At 39.0% G+C, this 19,529-nt stretch overlaps 1 protein-coding gene across 2 annotated transcripts in view; it reads left to right on the forward strand.

Annotated features, from left to right (window-relative positions):
- The first annotated feature begins 3,985 nt into the window (after positions 1 to 3,985).
- Positions 3,986 to 19,529, forward strand: part of LOC112202832 (G-type lectin S-receptor-like serine/threonine-protein kinase SD1-1) — a 31,041-nt gene continuing 15,497 nt past the window's right edge. The window contains exons 1-7 of one of the 2 annotated variants that reach the window (XM_040506996.1): positions 3,986 to 4,862; positions 5,073 to 5,189; positions 5,882 to 6,039; positions 6,144 to 6,354; positions 6,461 to 6,698; positions 6,776 to 6,926; positions 7,001 to 7,366. In XM_040506996.1, coding sequence (XP_040362930.1) covers positions 4,301 to 4,862; positions 5,073 to 5,189; positions 5,882 to 6,039; positions 6,144 to 6,354; positions 6,461 to 6,698; positions 6,776 to 6,926; positions 7,001 to 7,348 — 1,785 coding nt within the window. In that variant the 5' untranslated portion in view covers positions 3,986 to 4,300 and the 3' untranslated portion in view covers positions 7,349 to 7,366. Of the gene's footprint in view, positions 4,863 to 5,072; positions 5,190 to 5,881; positions 6,040 to 6,143; positions 6,355 to 6,460; positions 6,699 to 6,775; positions 6,927 to 7,000; positions 7,455 to 19,529 lie in introns of those variants that run through there. The other variant, XM_024343846.2, reaches the window with a different exon arrangement.

Consider the following 19,529-nt stretch of genomic DNA (forward strand, 5'->3'; position numbering starts at 1 on the left):
TAGTCGGAGCGGAATGTTACCTCCAAAGTCGAAGACTTCATCTTTCCGAGCTTGAGATCATGCCATTGCTCTCCTTCATATGTAGATGTTGGTTCATTCTTTTTGTGATATTTAATCTTTTAGTGAACTTACACATTTTTAATTTGTGAGGTTAGTGACTTAGTGTTGATGTAATGATGGACTGTTATAAACTTTGGACTCTATATTTTTTGACCATTTCATATGTTGATGACTTGATGCTAGAACTTGATGGACTATTAGATTATATGAATTGAATTATATGGACTATGGAGTATGAAATTATAGATTATTGTATATTGAAGTACAAAGCATGCATTAGTAAACTTGTAAACACATTGTGATATATTATTATTACAAGTTTGAAGAAACAAAAACTTCTCGAGTTACAATACCAAAGAAGTATGAAGTATATTTGGTAAAAATCTATTTACCAAAATTTTTTATAAAAAAAATTTAAAAAACAAAAAAACCGAAACTGGGCCAAACCGTTCCGTTCGGATCCGTTTTCGGTGTCAACTTTTGAAAATACAAAAACCGCACCGAACGGCACCAATTCTAATTTCGGTTCGGTTTTCAATTGAGGCTCAGAACCGAACCCACCCCTACTTCATTTACCCAAGTCAAGTGGCTCTAGACCACGCAGCGTGTTTGCAATATGTTTGAAATGCTCACTAAAGTGACTACTTGATTGGGAATAGATATGTCCACCCGTTTCCGTAACAAGTTTCGGATTCTATCGCTGTTCATGTTGGAATGATCTTCATTGGAAGCCCTTAGAGAGTTAAGGGAAACCGCTGAACACTTGAAATCTGAGTTTGAGATGAAGGATTTTGGGAGAACACGATTATGTCTCGGTTTGGAACTTGAGCATCGTGTTGATAGATGCTTAGGCATTTTGACAAGGTCAAATTGCAAGCACCCATCAAGGTTCAAAAAAACGCTAGGTGCTAGTCGGGCTGTGGACAGGTGACTACCGCCCAGGGTGCCTAGGCGGTTTTATATTATTTTTATTTTTATTTTATTTTTATAATATATATAAAGAAAAATAAAATAAGAGGAGGAAAAATATGTATTTAATTAAATTATTAAATTTTTGTTTAACATAATATTTATTTAATTGAATATTTGTTTAATTAAACAAGGAAAACACCGAAGGAGTAGTATTCAATTATGCTTTTAATTATACTTTGGCTTGCACATGTGTCACACCACTTGTCCATCATCCCTCTTCTCTCGCTCTCTACACTAACAACAGCCACACATTTGTTTAATAGAATTCTCTCCATTTGAAACAAACTCACACCACATACAAACAAACTTATCAACTCTCTCTCTCTCTCTCTCTCTCTCTCACTCATTAGTTCTTTTGAGCAGGCTGCTTCAGATTTAGAAGAAAAAGATAAACTTTTCGTTATGTTCGCAAGGCTCCAAGGAAGCAATTGTTTGCGGCTGCCAGCGATTAGTTGAAGACCGAACTCTTGATTTTAGGGATCAAAGCGTCATCGTCAAACTGGTGAGATGCAGAAGACGAGGAGGAGAGAGAGAGGGAGTAGAGTTCGGATTGGGTGGAGAGGTGGAGGTCGACGATCGGGACGGAGTCGAGGTGGAGGTGGTGGTGGTCAACAGTGGCCATGGCATTGAAGAGAATAGCAGTGAATTAGGAGAAACAGATCGAAACCCAGAAAAATATATAATAAACCTGCCTACTCCGCCCAAACGATTATGGCCGACTAGGCCGACTAATCGCCCGCCTAGGCTCACCAATCGCCCGCCCAAATCCATGTCCGCCTACCCCACTGAGTAGGTGTTACTCGCGGCGGTTAGCCACCGCCCAGCGCCTAGGCGGTCGAGTTTTAGAACACTAACCCCATGATAGTTCGTAGTCTTGATCCTAAAAAGGATCCTCTTCGTCTAAAGGATGATGACGAAGATGTGCTAGAGGCAAGAGTGTCTTACTTAAGTACAATAGGAGCATTATTGTACTTAGCTAAATGCACCAGACCGGACATCTCATTTGCAATGAACTTGTTAGCTAGATATAGCTTTGCGCCAACGCGATGCCATTGGATTGGTGTAAAAGATATTTTTCAGTACTTGAGATGTACGATTGATATGGGCTTGTTCTATCCCTATAGAGAGATGATGGATTCGGACCCATCACACACCAGGATCGCCGTCAACACTGGCTTACGTCCTCTATCCCCATCCCAAAACGACATGTGTTTTAGAAGGTTTTGCTGATATTTGGTATCTCTCTGGCTTATACAAAGGTCATTCCCAAACTGGTTAAGTGTTCACCATGGGTAAAGACCGTGATATTTTGGAGGTCTACAGAAATAGACCTTAGTCGCTATATAGTCGAACCATGCAGAGATTATTGCTCTTCACGAAATGGTTCGTGAATGTTTATGGATTGGATCCATGATTACACATGTTCAAACTATTGTGGTTTGAAGTCTACCACAGATAAGCCTACGAGCATTTAGGATAATGCTACTTGTTTTGAACGAATGAAGTAAGGCTACATCAAAAGCGACAACAACAAGCATAATCGGCAACAACAAACTCTCCTCAAGATCAAAGTGAACTAGGTTCGATCTGAGGACAGTATGGCAGACTTGCTCACTAAGTCATTGCCTAAATTCCACTTTCGAGAAACATGTTGGTAGCATCGTTTGCGGAAATTATCCGAACTCCAATGACCATAGTCGTCAGGGGGAGGTGTCTACATGTATGGTCTCAAAACGTAAAGGGTGTGTTGTGCTCTTTTTCCCCTTCGACTGAGGTTATTTTTGTCCCACTGGGTTTTTGTTGCTCGGCAAGGTTTTTAATGAGGTAACGAGAGGAGCACCACGTTATTTTTGTCTCACTGAGTTTTTGTTACTCAGCAAGGTTTTTAATGAGATAACGAGAGGAGCATCACGTTTGGGCGAGACAGGGGGGAGTGTTTGAGTAAATCCAAATTGTGTCTTGCCCAAACTCTAGGTTACTTGACCTAGTGGTAATAGGGTTTAATTAGAAGAATCTAGATATTATTTCCTTATATGATTCAGACTCTATACATTGTAATTCTCTATATAAAGAGGCCCCTATTATCAATGAGAATGCACAACGATTTTCTCTCAATTTCTTATTCCCTAAAACACATAAATGTTTTTTTTTTTAATGTTACTTTAATAAACTTCTTAATCTAGTTACCCATGTTGCCTTGAGGCTCAAAATTATTTATTATGTATTGCCCACCCTATCCATTCATACCAGTGATATTCGAACTTATAGGATATTAATTTTACAAATAATCAACACATGACAATTCACCAGACGCTCAAGGCATAACTTGTATAGTAAAATGATTCAAATGATTATTGCCATATAAATTGCTACGAAGTAATATACTTGAGATGTCATGGTATTTTCTTACAAATAACCAACATACGACAGTTCACTAAATGCTTGAGGCATAACTTTTTTTTTTGACTTTGTCAAGGGGAATCCAAAAGCTTCTTAAGCTCAAGATAAACCTCTTCGGCGCATGTGAAATGCTCCAACTATGCATTGCAGCACAGTGTCTGACCATTTGATAGCTTCGGAATTCGAACCTAGGTTGGGGAGCACACCAACTAAGTAAGAACTACTAGACCAATTCCAGTGGTTTGAGGCATAACTTGTTTAGTCAAATGACTCTAACAATCATTGACCATATGAATAGCTACAAAGTAATATACTTGAGATGTCATGACATTTCTTTTAGTTCTCAAGTCTTAATTCTGTACCCCAATGTTCATCGAAAAAAACATTCTATTCCCCGGTGACTGTTATGACTCTTCCAAGTCTTTGTGCCACCATTCTAAAAACAAAAAAAAAACAAAAAGTCGCTGTGCCACGATAACAACCCCGTCATCGTCTCACAAACGACGACCCCGTTGGATCCTTGAATATAATTACGCTTTACCTCTTCTCATTTCTTGGCTTTTCTTTAAATATGCAATAAATGACCCATTTTCTTCAACTGCTTTGCGTATCAGATTTTCCTGCCAAGATTACCACCTATATTTCCCAGCCTGCTCCATCAACTTCTAGGCTTCTAGCTCCATTTGTAGGGGCCAAGAAGTGTGTTCAAATTCACTGTGGGCCTTTAAAGTCAACAAACCTGTAGTTTCGGGCAAAAGCCCCTTCTAGATGATAATGATACAGCTCTCTGGGTTCTACTCCCCAGCTCATCTGCAACTTGTGATACACCGTAAGGCACAGAAGTGTATTCAGCTGCCGTTTCAACCAAATGGGCATTCTTTCATTCATTTTCATTGGAGTTTGCTTGTTAAAAATCTCAGCTTTAGCTCAATCCACTTCCAGCCATGGCGGCTATGAATCGGGTTTCTTGAGTAGACCAAAGGGTGTTCATAGGAGGAGTCTTTTGGCCTCGACTTCTGGAGACTATTGTGACAATAATAACCTTTGTGGCCCGAATGGAATGTGTGTCATCACCAATTCACCGGTCTGTACTTGTTTAAATGGGTTTGAACCCAAGGCACCAGAAAAATATAACTCTGGGGACAACTCAGGTGGTTGTGTCCGGGCTCAACCTTCCAACTGCCAAAACAAGGATGATGGGTTTGAGATATATGCTGGGGTCAAATTGCCAGATACCACAGATTCTCGGGCTAACCAGAGCATGAGTGTCGAGGACTGCAGGGAAAATTGCTTGAACAACTGCTCTTGTGTGGCTTATGCAAGCTCTAAAGTCAGTGGCTGTACTATCTGGTTTGGTGATTTAATCAACATGAGGACTCTTTTTGGTGGTGGGGAGGATCTGTACATTCGGACACCTGCTTCAGAATTAAGTATATGCAACAGATTTTCTTAATACCTTATTTGTTTATTGGATCACATGGTGGGACAAAGTGTTAAGTAATAGTTGTGTATTACACTATTTCATGATGATGACTGCATTTTTTTGCTCTATGTTCTTCTGCTTATGTTCTCGTGCTACTCTTCATTTTAGCTGTCATTTTAACACTGATTGTTTTGTCCTGTTGAAATTAACTGTGAAGAGAAAAACCACTCACCTAAGACAAAGATAGCGGTGATCGTTGCATCTGTTGTTGCGGTTGTCATTGGGATGCTCTTGGTTGCTTATTGCGTTCACAGGAGGAGAACAAAGTTCAAAGGTAATACTTCTTCTAGTGATGCTCTTGAAGCATGTGGCCATATCAACTATTAGTTGTTCAATTAGGTGTTCTGCAATGCAATATCCTGAGCAGGATCCGTTCTCATATAGAATTTCATGATTTAACAGTCACCACTTATCAACCAAAGAAAATTTGGCTCAGCGATAACATGTCAATGCAGTGCCTGAATTTGCAGCTATCATGGTGAAACCACTAGTTACTTAAACATTGCAGTACAAACTGAATAATCAAAAAATAACCCTGGAATGTTTGTATAGAGGTTAATACAGTACTTGAATTCCATCATATTCATGGTAACTTTACATCAGCCATCTTTATATACAGAGTTATATGAAATCTCTTGGCTCCATCATGTCATATACCGAGGCATCAGCTGCTACTTAAGCCTTGTTTTAAGTTCAGGCTTTGGCAGAATACTGAACATTTAGTCCACCTGACATCTCCCTTGGTGAATAATAATACGCTTTCCTCAAATAAGAGTTAGAACTTTTATCTGTGTACCTTTTTAAAAGAATTAATATATGGCTCCAGGATAAGAAAAGCTGAAGATTTACTGCTTTTGTATTTTATTGATGAATGTATGTGTAATTACTTGACGTGTATTGTCTTTTGTTCTGGTTTCATTTAACTTAATTACTGAGAAGCTAATCTTTATTCTTTTATTTTGGTAGAGAAAATGGGAGATAATGGAATGACGAATCAGAACAATGACGGACAGAACGAAGACATCGAGCTACCAGTATTTAGTTTGTCCACAATAGTCACAGCCACTGATAACTTTTCATTCAACATGAAACTTGGAGAAGGTGGCTTTGGGACTGTATACAAGGTATATTTCCAATATATGAACATATCAACTGTAAACACTAGTGAAACAGTTATATGATCAAAAGTTCAAAACTATCCAAGTCTTATGCTAATGGTGATTTTCAGGGTAGTCTAGTGGATGGGCTAGAAATTGCTGTGAAGAGGCTCTCACGAAGTTCAGGGCAAGGACCAACTGAGTTCAAAAATGAAGTACTACTAATAGCCAAACTTCAGCACCGAAATCTTGTAAGGCTCCTAGGTTGTTGCATTGAGGGAGAAGAGAGATTGTTGATTTATGAATACATGCCCAACAACAGCTTGGACTTCTACCTTTTTGGTTAGCATCCTTGAAAACCGGCTATATTTTAGTACAGTTATTCAATAGGTGCTGAAACTCTTCAGTTTGCTCATATGATGAAATAACATGAATTTAAACTTACCAGATGAAAATCGAGCAAGACTATTGGCTTGGCCTCAACGCTTTCACATTATCTGTGGGATAGCCAGAGGTCTTCTTTATCTACATCAAGATTCCAGATTGCGGATTATTCATAGAGATCTTAAAGCAAGTAATGTTTTGCTTGATAAGGAGATGAACCCAAAAATCTCAGACTTCGGCATGGCTAGAACATTTGGAGGAGATCAGACTGAAGGAGTTACAAGAAGAGTTGTTGGAACCTAGTAAGCAAGCATCACATCTCTGCTTATCATCTATCAGCTTCTTAGTTGACATATTTTGTTTGTTGTGAATACTACAGTGGTTATATGGCACCAGAATATGCAATTGATGGTCAATTCTCTGTAAAATCCGACGTTTTTAGTTTTGGCATTTTATTGTTGGAAACATTAAGCGGGAAGAGAAGTAGAGGATTTCATGATCCTGTTGATAACCTTAACCTCATTGGACATGTAAGTATCCAGTAGTGAATTCCTCATTTGCTTGTGTTTGATCTTGTGACTGATAAAAGTGTAATGTGTCTTAGGCATGGCGATTGTGGAAAGAAGGAAGATCTTCTGAGTTGATTGATGAATGCTTAAGGGACTCCTGCAGTCTGTCAGAAATCTTGCGTTGCTTCCATATTAGTCTTTTATGTGTGCAAGAGCTCCCTGAGGACAGGCCAAATATTTCAACCGTGATTCTCATGTTAGGTGGTGGTTCTGCCTTGCCTCAGCCCAAAAAACCAGGTTTTTTTGGTAGAAGTTCATCTGCAACAGATTCTTCTTCATGTAAGAATGCAACAACATCTTCAACTAACGATGTAACATCTTCAAGTAAGAATTATACATATTCAAACTATGACTCTACAATAACAGTATTGGAGGGTCGATAAGATTCACTCAACTGCAATTTTGTATCATGTAAGTTACTCGAGGTATTGTTGAAACCAGTGTTTAAGAAAATAGTGAGAGTATAAAAAGTGAAATGATTTCAGAATGCACCTTGGTTTTTATGAAAATTGAGGAAAATCACTAAATATTATTGTTTAACCAATTGTAAACCCTTAAGACAATTCAATCTAACATATCGAAAAACCAAGTTGTGACCAAAACAAAAGGACATATATCATATTGTTTCGGTTTTTTCTAGGCTAGAACTTAGTGAGAAGCTAGGACTCTTACAAGTATAATTTTATTTAGAATTGAAAATACAACATATACATGAATCTTGAAACTTTAGAAACATTCATCTTTAAAATCTCAAGTAAAAATAAAATTTAAGTTACTAAAAAGCAAAAGAATCAGTGTGGATAATTCATATTCAAATTTGACCTAGCACTCTGCTAGGGTTTCTCGTTGGCATTCCACCATCGACAAATTTCTCAAGATTTCACATCTTGATGGTCATGGCTATTGCTAGTCTGGTGGCTAAGCGTTTCTTTCTTATTGTTGCTTGGAGCATCGCCTTGGTGTGGGTTCCCTATGGTTGTTGTTTGAGACGGTAGTTTTGATGTTTGAGAGGCAGATTTGAGGCTGAGCTCTATCGGCGTGGCTCTGGTTTGGTCTGAATTGGATCGGTGCGACTGGGTTTTGGATCGTGGTCGTCAGACTACCGACGGTGGTGGGGATTGCACAATCACTGTGGTTGGTGGGTGGGAACAGAGGGTTATATGCACATCCTCTGGTTTTGGTGGCTCGTTCGGCGGTTCTAGTTCTGATTGTTTTGGGTGTGATGGTTTTGTTTCTGCGTCTACGTTCTGGGGTTGGTGTGAGCGTGGTGGCGGTCATATGGCTTCGGGGGGTCTAGAGATGAGGACTGAGCTGATCTTCTTGGGCCCGAACCCTCTGATGTTTGCTGGCAGTTCAGGGGTTTGGGATTTGGACTTAGGAACATCTTAGTCTTGTTGTAGGGGTTCATTCTCCCAGGAGGACGCAGGCGGAGGTGAGGTTGCCATCGACGATGGATGCAGCAAGATGTTTGGAGGCGGTGATGCATGGGAGGATGCTGCTAGGGCTTTTCCCAATTGGGTTGTTCTGGATGTGGGCCTCTCTGTGGGTTTTAGGATTGGTTTGCTTCGGGCCCAAAAGGCCTTTAGGGCTGCCTTGTCCTCCTGCTGGGCTGACGATTGTTGGACTCCTTGTTTTGGGCTCCCCGAGGTTGGGCTTCCCAGAGGTGGAGGTGAATGCGGGCTGGCATTTGACGGTCTGACAGGTTGGGCTATCTGGGTTTCCAACTGGGCTGTGGGTTGCTTTTGGCTGGAATGGGGCTCTAGGGCCCATAGTACTATTTAAATTTTGTTTGGGTCGCAAAAACTAGAGCCTTAGTTAGTTCCATTTTATGTCTGCTTCGAGGTTTCTTGATTTTTGTTAGAATAATGGTGCGTGGATTTCCTAAAAGGTGGGTATACTCAGGATTTTTTGGGATGTTATTCTATTAGAATAGGGTTTCATGAGGTTCTAAGGAACGATTGCTTTATGTCGACCCCATAGGGGTGTTTCGTTCTTGTAATGCTTGTTGAATTTAATGAAATGGCTGACCTATTTTCGTCAAAAAAAAATCTTTAAAATCTTAAGAATGTTACTTTAAGCAATAAACTTCTTTATCTTTTGTCGAAAAAAAAAAAAAAATTCTTTATCTAGTTAACCATGCCACCTTGAGGCTCAATTTTTTATTATTATTTATTATGTATACCCACCCCATCCATTCATACCAGTGATATTCAAATATTGGTTATGACAATTCACCGGATGCTCGAGGCATAACTTGTATAGTCAAATGATTCAAATGATTATTGACCATATGAATGGCTATAAAGTAATATACTTTAGATGTCATGACATTTTTTTTTACAAATAACCAACATATAACAATTCACCGGACGCTGAAGGCATAATTTATACAGTCAAATGATTCAAATGATTATTGACCATATGAATGGCTATAAAGTAAAATGCTTGAGATGTCATGGCAATTTTTTACAAATAACCAACATATAACAATTCACCGGACGATCAAGGCATAACTTGAACAGTCAAATAACTCAAATTATCATTGACCATATGAATGGCTAGAAAGCAATATACTTGACATGTCATGACATTTCTTCTTCTTCTTCTTCTTTTTATTATTTTTTATTATTTTTTATTTTTTATTTTTGTAATCAAGCTCACACGATATCATCAAAGGTTTCCTAGGCCCAGATTTAGGGACTAATATGTGCACGGGGTGTCATGTGAAAATGCTTCATCCCCCTAGCCACCAAGAATAAATTGAGATTTAAACTCCAATCAGTGTCTACGGGATTTGAACCGGGGTGTGGGGATTCCACACCTGGAGACTCTTACTTACTTGACCATTTGTGGTGGTTGTCATGACATTTCTTTTAATTCTCTAGTCTTAATCCCATACTTCAATGATTGTTAGGCATAATTGTCAAACTACCCCCTAAACTTGGAAATAATTGTCAATTTACACCCTTAACTTGCAATTGCGAAAATTAACACCTTGAATTTGACGAAAACAGTCGATTTGCACCCCTCCATCAAATTCAAAATTTTCCATCCAAATATGAGGGGTAATATGGTCATTTAATATTTATTTATTTGAATAATAAAAATAAATGAAAAATAATTCTTTAGAATGAGATTCATGCCCTTCCGTCTACCTTTTTTTTTGTACAATTTTATCAACTTATTTACTCATTAACCTCATGAATATTTTTTTTTCAAAATTATGCCTACAATTTATTATTTCAATAAGAAAAATGAAGTTAAAAAATAAAAATTTAGCTTTGATATGAATTGATGAACTATTTTTTTTGGCACTTATGATAGACAATCTTTATAAACCAAATATTTTTTTTTTATTTGGTTTATAAAAATTAAGTGAGAAATAAAATTTTATTTTTATTCCTCCAATTTTTTTATTGAAATAATAAAATGTAGGCAATTTTGTAAAAAAAAAATAACAAATCATGAATGTATGAGTCAATAAATAGATTTTTTTTTTTTTAATCGAAAGAGGTCAACCCGATTTTATAATTCAGCAAGTAGTACCAAACGACATACTCTAATGGAGTCGACAGTAAAGAGTCGTCCTTTAGGACTTACAGCAAATCTATTCTAACCAAATAGAAAACTCCGTAATCCAGAGTACACCCACATTTTTGGAAATCCACGCACCATTATTCTAACAAAACTTAACTACTCAGAAGCTGTTTAAATAAATGTTTCAATCAAACAGTAGATTTTGCGACCGAAACAAAATTTAAATAGTACTATGGGCTCTAGAGCGCCTATCTAGCCAACCCCACACCAAATAGGTAGACTTCAAGGTCCTAAACAGAAGCCTCACAGCCCAATTAAAGGCCCAAAAGGCACAAGCGTTCCAGTCTTTGGGATGAGCAAGGATAGCCCATCTTGAACCAGCTGGCCCTGAGCCAGCCCAAAATGCCAGAAATCTGGCCCAACCCATAGATTCCTCCATCCAGCCGCTGCAACATGGACAACCCCATCTTCTATCACCGCGCCGGAGCCAGCAGAACGACTCCTCCGACGAGGGAGAGCTGTTCACCATCACCACTGCCATCAAAGGACTACAACTCGAGCAAAACATAGTAGTCTGGGTCCAACCAAAACAACCAGGAACTCCAGCCGTTGTACCACAGTTGAGAGTGGCAGACCCAGTCGCACAATTTGCTACACACCGACCATCCTTCGCCAAAGAACTTTCAATGAGATCGGGCCGAAAAACCCAATCTTTTGCACCGTCGCTTGGCCCTGATCTGGAAAGCACAACGTACGTGGACCTCCATCTCAACCTAATCAACATCTAGTCTACCCACCAAGCAAAATCATGGAGTCCGGCACCACCATCGCCATAAAAACTTGAAACTACCATAGGAACATCGTCACCCAAAGCATCGAAGGAGAGAAGAAGCAGCCAAAGAACTGCCATAGGCTCTATTGGCAAGCAATATAGGAAAACGGAGAAGTCGCAGCCGTAAAGGAGAGGTTTCTCAAACTCTAGTAGAGAGACGACTAGGTCAGAAAAATGTTAGTCTGAAAGATTTTAAGACTTTTTACTCCCTAGATGGTGAGAAACTAATGAGTAAATAAGTAGATGGAATTGTACAAAATAAATAAATATATAAGTAGATGGAAGGTCTTTTCAAAATGACTATATTACCCTGCATATTTGGATGGAAAATGTTGAATTTGATGGATAGGGTGCAAATCGGCAGTTTTCACTGAGTTCATAGAGTTAATTCTCACAATTGCAAGTATGAAGTCTACATTGATAATTATTACCAAATTTAAGATGTATTTTGGCACTTATGCCCGACTCTTATGACTTAGTCTCGGTGCCACAATAACAACCCCATCATCTAGTCTCACAAACAAGTGGAACGACCACCTCTGGATTTTCTTCATCCCTGCAATAATATAACAGGACCACAACCCAAGCTTTTCCCTCTCCTCATTTCTTTGTGTTTCTTTAAATATGGAATAAATGACCTATTTTCCTCAATTGCCTTAAGTATGAGATTTTCCTCACAAGATACCACCAGTCTTTCCCAGCCTTCCCCATCAACTTGTAGCTTGATTTGTAGGTCCAAGAAGAGTGTTCAAATTCACCATGGGCCTTTAAAGTGAACAACCTGTAGTTTCGGGTCAATACAGCTCTCTGGTTGCTCTCCCCATCTCATTTGCAACTTGTGAAACACTGTGAAGTACAGAAGTTGTAATCACCTGGTGTTTCAACTCAAATGGGCATTCTTTCTTTCATTTTCATTGGACTTTACTTGTCCTTGTTTTTGTTAAAAATCTCAACTTTATCTGATTCCATTCCCAACCATGGCGGCTATGAATTGGGTTTCTTGAGTAGACCAAAGGGTGTTCATAGGAGGAGTCTTTTGGCCCCAACTTTAGGAGACTACTGTGACAACAATGACCTTTGTGGCCCCTATTCAATCTATATCATTAGTAGTTCACAGGTTTGCAATTGTTTGAAAGGGTTTAAGCCTAAAGCCCCAGACAAATTTAACAATGGGGAATATTCTGTTAGAACTTGTTGGTGTTTGAGTCCCACATTGAAAACAAGTCCTATACTAATGTCCTTTATATGTGCTTAAACAAAACACATAATGAATGGATGAGTGGAGAGATAAGGCCCAATCGGGTTGAAATCCCATTGGGTTGGAGTGGAGCTTTGCAAATACAAATAAATAAATACTGGGTTTTGCGGCTCTTGAACTACGGGGACTTAATTAAAGTCCAACAAAACAAATTTTATTTTGCAAAATTCGGATAAATATGAAGATAATGTTAAAAGAAAAACATATTGTGTGCCTTCGTCAAAGCAACTGACGGAGAGGGAATCAAGAAATCAGCGATTACCATCAATCAGCACAATTATAGATCAATCAGCATTCAATGTATTTAATGTAATTGATATTTCCGTTGTAATTCTAGCCTTATATAAAGGGACTATGAAATGAAATGAGCAGACTAATTCCAATTGTCGTTTTTACTTTAACACGTTATCAGCACGCTCAGAGCAAATAGCCAAAAGAAAAAAATCCTAATTTTCTAGTTTCTTTCCGTCGAAAAAAAAAAATTTCCTCGAGCAGCAGCCCCACCCTCTGCCATCACCACCGCAGTACACCACTACCAGCAGCAACAGACCAGCCTCCAGCCTGCCCAGTCGGTCGCCTGCTGCTCCAATCTCATCACCGCTGCCGGACAGCTAGATCGATCTTCCGGACTACAGCCCTGCCTGCGCCGATCCCAGTAGCCCACTGCATCGCTGCCTGCAATACACCGAACTGCACAACCCAGCAGCCCCGGCGTTCGCTCATCCGTGCAGCCTGCCCAACCGCGCAGCCCACCGGCGTCTGCCCTTCACCGGCCGCAGATCCCAGCGTCCTCCAGCCTCGATTCAGTCGCTACTGTTCCCCATACCTGCGATGCTGCACCTTGCCGTCTATCCCAGCAGCCTACCGACCCTGCCTAGCCACGGCCATTCACACCCCGCCTTCCCGCCGCCGCCCAAGACCTGCGTCAGCTACTCTTTTGCAGTTCTACAAACCAGAAGGAAGAAGAGCAGAAGGAGGAAGAAGACGTGAAGAAGAGGAAGAAAAAGAGAAAAAAAAAAAACCCGGCCCAAAGAAAAGGGACCCGGCCAAAAAAAAAAAACTGCAGGCCCAGAAAAGAAAAACTGTGCGGCCCAGAAACGAAAAAAAAAAACAGTCCCTGCAGCCCAACAAATTAGTAGGCCCAGCAGAACCCGAAAAGAAAAAAAAAAAAAAAAAACATCGCTACGCACGCCTACATCAACACACGCGTGCGTTAGAATTGTTTTTCTCGAAACCAAGTATGTTCTTTTTTATTTTCATACTATGGTATATTTAATTATTTATAATTAGAATTTTTTATTTTTGAGCATGCTATTTTATTGCTTGTTATATATGTGATATATATTCGTGGAATCTAAAGCATGTGATTTTCATTTATGTCTACTATTTTTAAGCATGCTTTATACTTTATTATTTATGCAATTTTGAGCATGTTTTTATTTTATTTACGCTTTTATAAATTATGCCTACGCATGTTTTATATTATGCTATGTTTATATTTTATTTTACGCATGATATATTATTACTATTATTATATACAGCATATATTTTGTTGTATGTTTGTGCAATATGAGCATGTCATGTAATTTATTTTTTATATGCTATGTTTTATTTATTATTAAATGTGTTATAATTATTTTTGTAATGCAACATATAAATTCCATTTTGCCATGATAATGTAAATTCATGTGCATTATACACACACTTACTGTGATAAAGTATTTTCACATAGCATCGAAAAAAAATGTGACCATTACGAATCTTGGTCTTGAAATCTAATTCATACATTTGGAAATAATTCACGTGGATGTCTTTATGACTGCGTAATTTATTTCTTCTCTCTTGTTTATGTAGATGGCTGATCCAACTCGACCTGAGTTTGACATTTTGGACTCAGAAGGACTTGAGTACCATCGTTGGGTTTCCGATATAGAAACTGCCTTTGTGGCAAAAGACTACACTGCCACCATTACTGACCCCAAAGATGATGAATTATCTAATAAGGTGAAAGCAGATGCCTTAATGTTTCTGAGGCGACATATTGATCCTAGCCTACGCTGGGAGTACCTTCAGTTGAAGACACCCAAAGAACTGTGGGATGCCCTTAAGGGACGTTTTGGGAACATTCATGACATTTTGCTCCCTGAACTGGCCGTTCAGTGGAATGGAATCCGCTTGCTTGACTATAAAAGGGTCAATGACTTCAACAAGGACATGTTGCGTCTTAAGGCACGTCTCAATTTCTGTGGAAGGGAAATCATAGAAGATGATATGATCTATAAAACTCTTACCACCTTTCCTACTTCAGCATTTATACTAGTGAACCAGTATCAGTTGGAGTATGACAACAAAAGAATCACAACTTTCAATAAGTTAATAAGCCTACTGCAAGTGGCTGAGAGACATAATGAGATTCTCTTGAACAATAATACTAGGCCCACTGGGACAAAGAAAATTCCCAAGGCTAATTATGGAAAAATGAAAGGTGGAAATAACTCCAATGCAAGGGGGTTTAGACGTGCTGATCCCTACCCACGTGGCAACCATGCACCACGTGGAAAGGGACATGGGGATCATCGAAACAAGATGCAAAAGGAAAGAGTTGACAATGAACCATGCTATAGGTGTGGATTCATTGGGCATTGGTACAAGAACTGCCAAGCAAACAACAGAGTAGCAGCCAATTACAAGAGGTATAGAGAGTCTAATGAACAAGAGGCTCACTATATGGAAGAAGGAGGTCATGACCTAGACGTCAACCTTACAATTGCAGACTTCAATGGCAAAGAGGAACTTGCTAAGTCAATGGATGCTCTCAATCTTGATTGATCTGCTTTATTTATTTTCCAAAGACAGATGTGAAGGCATAATGCCTCATTTTTAATTAGACTATTGCTTGCTTGGTCTTAAAGTTTATTACATTAATGGTTTGATGAATTAGAACAAGACCTTGATTTGATTATCGTTAGCTTATTAATAAATTTTGAATCTTATTCTGAAGCACTGAATTTATTCAAATTTATTTCCTATACACATATTTACATGGTTCGAAATAACATTATATAGATGTAAAGCAATACATCTAGAAAAAAGAAAATTATTAGAATGCAAAGATTCTCATTCTACTAAAATAGAAATACTCTAAAGAAAATGAGATATGCTCTATATGCACCAAGAGCTAAATCGAACCTTGTTAAGTTTCAAAGATATTCGTGCCAACGGTTATCATGTAAAAACACACTGTGAGAATGGAACTGAATACATTTATATTACCTCTAATGAATGTGGAAGGAAACGCATTTTAGAGAAACTTATGAGTCAATCTAGTGGACTGTACCTCACTACGATTCGGATCATTGAATCCTATACTGTCACCAACAGTGAAATGTGGGACACTGACTCATACAGGCTTTGGCATGACCGCCTAGGGCACCCCGGTCGTGACATGATGATCCGTATTTTAACGAACTCATATGGACATCCCTTCTTTCGAGTGAAAAATAAAATGGGACAAAAATCCGCCACACTGCAAGGTGTCGGTCCTAGTACTGCTCAAATGCAGTCATTGCCTTCTGAAGTACCAGAAGCACTACCTCTCTTCCATTATGCCTCATTGACTATCTCAAAGGCACATCACTCGTTTTGCAAAGCCTTCTCTTTAGCAAAAACAGGATCGAGACCTTCCTATGCTAAAGATATAAAATAAAACATTCCATTCTTACAAAAGATACAAGAAGATATCTGTGGACCTATCCATCCAGAATGCGGACCATTTTAAGCACTTTATGGTTCTGGTGGATACTTCGACACACTGGTCACATGTCGCTTTATTGTCTACAAGAAATACGGCAAAACTCCTAGTACAGATTATACGTTTAAGGGCTCACCACCCTGATAACCCTATCAAGTCTATAAGGCTTGATAACGCTGGAGAGTTTACATCAAAAGCATTTGATGAATATTGCATGCCTATTGGGATCGCTGTAGAGCATCCTGTACCCCATGTGCACACACAAAACGGTCTCGCAGAAGCCTCCATCAAAAGGCTACAGATGGTGGCTAGGGCATTGGTTATGCGCACCAACCTGCCTATATCTGCATGGGGTTATGCAATATTGCACGCAGATTTACTTATTCGTTTCAGACCCAGTGCTAGCCAACCATTTTTCTGCGAACCAGTTGGTAACTGGATATGTTACACATATTTGGTTGAGCAGTATATGTGCCTATTGCACCCCCATAGCGCACTACAATGGGTCCTCAGAGACGATTAAGTATTTATGTTGGATACGAATCCTCAACAATTATCCGCTATTTGGAACCCTTGACAGGCGATCTCTCTACCGCTAGATTTGTGGATTGTCACTTTGATGAGACAGTCTTCCCATCGTTAGGGGGAGATAGGAAAAAGGATTTTCCAAGGGAACGACAGGAATTTTCGTGGTTTGTCCCCACTCCGTCTCATTTTGATCCCCGCACTTCACAAAGTGAAAGTGAAGTGAAAAGAATAATCGATCTTCAAAACGTAGCAGATTCGATGCCTGATGCATTTACTGATATCACAAAAGTGACGAGATCACATATACCAGCTTCAAATGTGCTTGCAAAGTTAGAAGTCCCCAACAAGGGGCACGGTGTCGCAGATAGAGGCATTGCAACCGCACTCAGTGGAGGTGTGGTTGAGGCCGTGGCTCCCAAAGGAAGAGGGGGAGGTCACTTGGTTCGATTGACACTCAACCAAGGAAGAAGAGGGTGAGTAAGGCACAAACCAATCATCAATGTATAGAATCCCTCTCACGAGATTGTCTCTGATTATAGTTATGTCCATGAATCAATACTGGAGGACGCTCCAATGTTAAAAATGATTCCAGAGAACAAAGAAATCTTAGAGGATTATGAGAGTGCGTATGAGTTGATAGAAAGATCTTCCATACACATTGATGATATATACTGTTGCTTAAGGAATCATAGAGCACGATGATATCGAACCACGCTCTGTTGCAAAATGTTAACAAAGAGCAGATTGGCCTAAATGGAAAGAAGCAATCCAGGTAGAATTAGATTCTCTGACAAACAAACAGGTATTTGGTCCGGTATTGCTAACCCCACCAAGTGTAAAGCCTGTATGACATAAATGGACCTTTGTCAGAAAGCGTAATGTTAATGCTCAAAGTCCGGCAGTAGCCCCTAGTAGAACTCTTGTTGATGTAGAGAGACAATCTTGAAATTTCACCAAATAGAAACGTCATATACTCCTTCAAAATCTTCATAAAGAGTCAAATGTCATCATTGTTGGGCTCATGCTTCGTTCTAAACATCCTTTGAACGCTTGTGAATTGGACAAAGACCAAATTTTTCTTGAATAGACCTTCACTTCAAAACAAACTCGAAATCCACAATGGGGGGACTAAAATCCATAAACACTTATCATATTTTTTCTTTTGCCGTCACATACAATTTTTTAAAATTTCTTTCTTTTTTTCCTTTTTTCTTTTCACGGCATATACATACATATATATTTTTTCCATGGACAAGTCTTACCTCCACACTTGAACTTATTTCTCTTCTCCATCTTCATTCTTGACGCCAAAAACCTCTTGTATGTCTCAAAAATTAGTTTCACTAAGTCTTTAGAACAAAGGATGAAGTTGTAACTATACTAAAGTTTAGGGGTTAAGGATTATGAGGGTGATGAAGGAAAAAGCTTAATGTAGGCTCAAAGGGGTGAATTTCCAGGGTCTTACACTTTTGATACTTGAGATATAAGATTGACATGAGCTTGTTCTATCTCTTCAGAGAGATTATGGATTCAAACCCGTCACACACAAAGAACGCTGCCAACACTAGCATGCGTCTTCTATCCTCATCCCAAAATGACTTTAGTGTTTTTGAAGGTTTTGCTTATGCCGTGTATCTCTCTGACCCACACAAAGGTCATTCCCAAACTGGTTATGTGTTCACCATCAGTAAGACCACGATATCTTGGAGGTTTACAAAACAAACTCTAGTTGCTACTTCTTCGAATCATGCAGAGATTATTGCTCTTCACGAAGCGGTTCGTGAATGTGTATGGATTGGATCCATAATTACACATGTTTGAAGCAAATGTGTTTTGAAGTCTACCACAGATGAGCCTACGAGCATTTATGAGGATAATGCTGCTTGCTTTGAACAAATGAAGTAAGGCTGTATCAAAGGCGACAACACCAAGCATCATCAGCAACAATAGACTCTCCTTAAGATCAAAGTGAACTATGTTCGATCTGAGGATAGTGTGGCAAACTCGTTCACTAAGTCATTGACTAAAATCCACTTTTGAGAAACATGTTGGTAGCATTGTTTGCGGAAGTTATATGAACTCCCATGATCGTAGTCATCAGGGGAAGATGTCTATATGTATGGTCCCGAAACGTGAAGGGTGTGTTGTATTCTTTTTCTTCTTCAAACGAGGTTATTTTTGTCCCACTGGATTTTTGTTACTCAACAAGGTTTTTGACGAGGCAACGAGAGGAGCACCACGTTTGGACGACACAAGGGGGAGTGTTTAAGGACATCTGATTTATGTGTCTGGCCGAAACTATAAGTGACTTGTCCAAGTTGTAATAGGGTTGTATCTTCGGAAATATTCTAATCATTGTATGATTCAATTTCCATGTAAGACTCATATTCTCTAGTTGTAATCCTCTATATAGAGAGGCTTGTATTATCAATGAAAGCACAACTCAATTTTCTCTCAATTCCAGTTTTCCTAAATCATTTTTGAAATTATTTCCTTATTTTTAAAATTAAATAAAAATTGAAATTGAAATAAGATAAGAATAAACTTTGAAGGGGAGAAAAAGAAGAAGAAGAGTGTGGTGCGGCTAAAATAGCCTCACAATTTAACCATGCAAAAATATTGAGGTTAGTATAGCACAAGCAAGGATCGTTCAGTCAG

The sequence above is a fragment of the Rosa chinensis genome, chromosome 5 (assembly GCF_002994745.2).
Source record: "Rosa chinensis cultivar Old Blush chromosome 5, RchiOBHm-V2, whole genome shotgun sequence".
NCBI lineage: Eukaryota > Viridiplantae > Streptophyta > Magnoliopsida > Rosales > Rosaceae > Rosa > Rosa chinensis.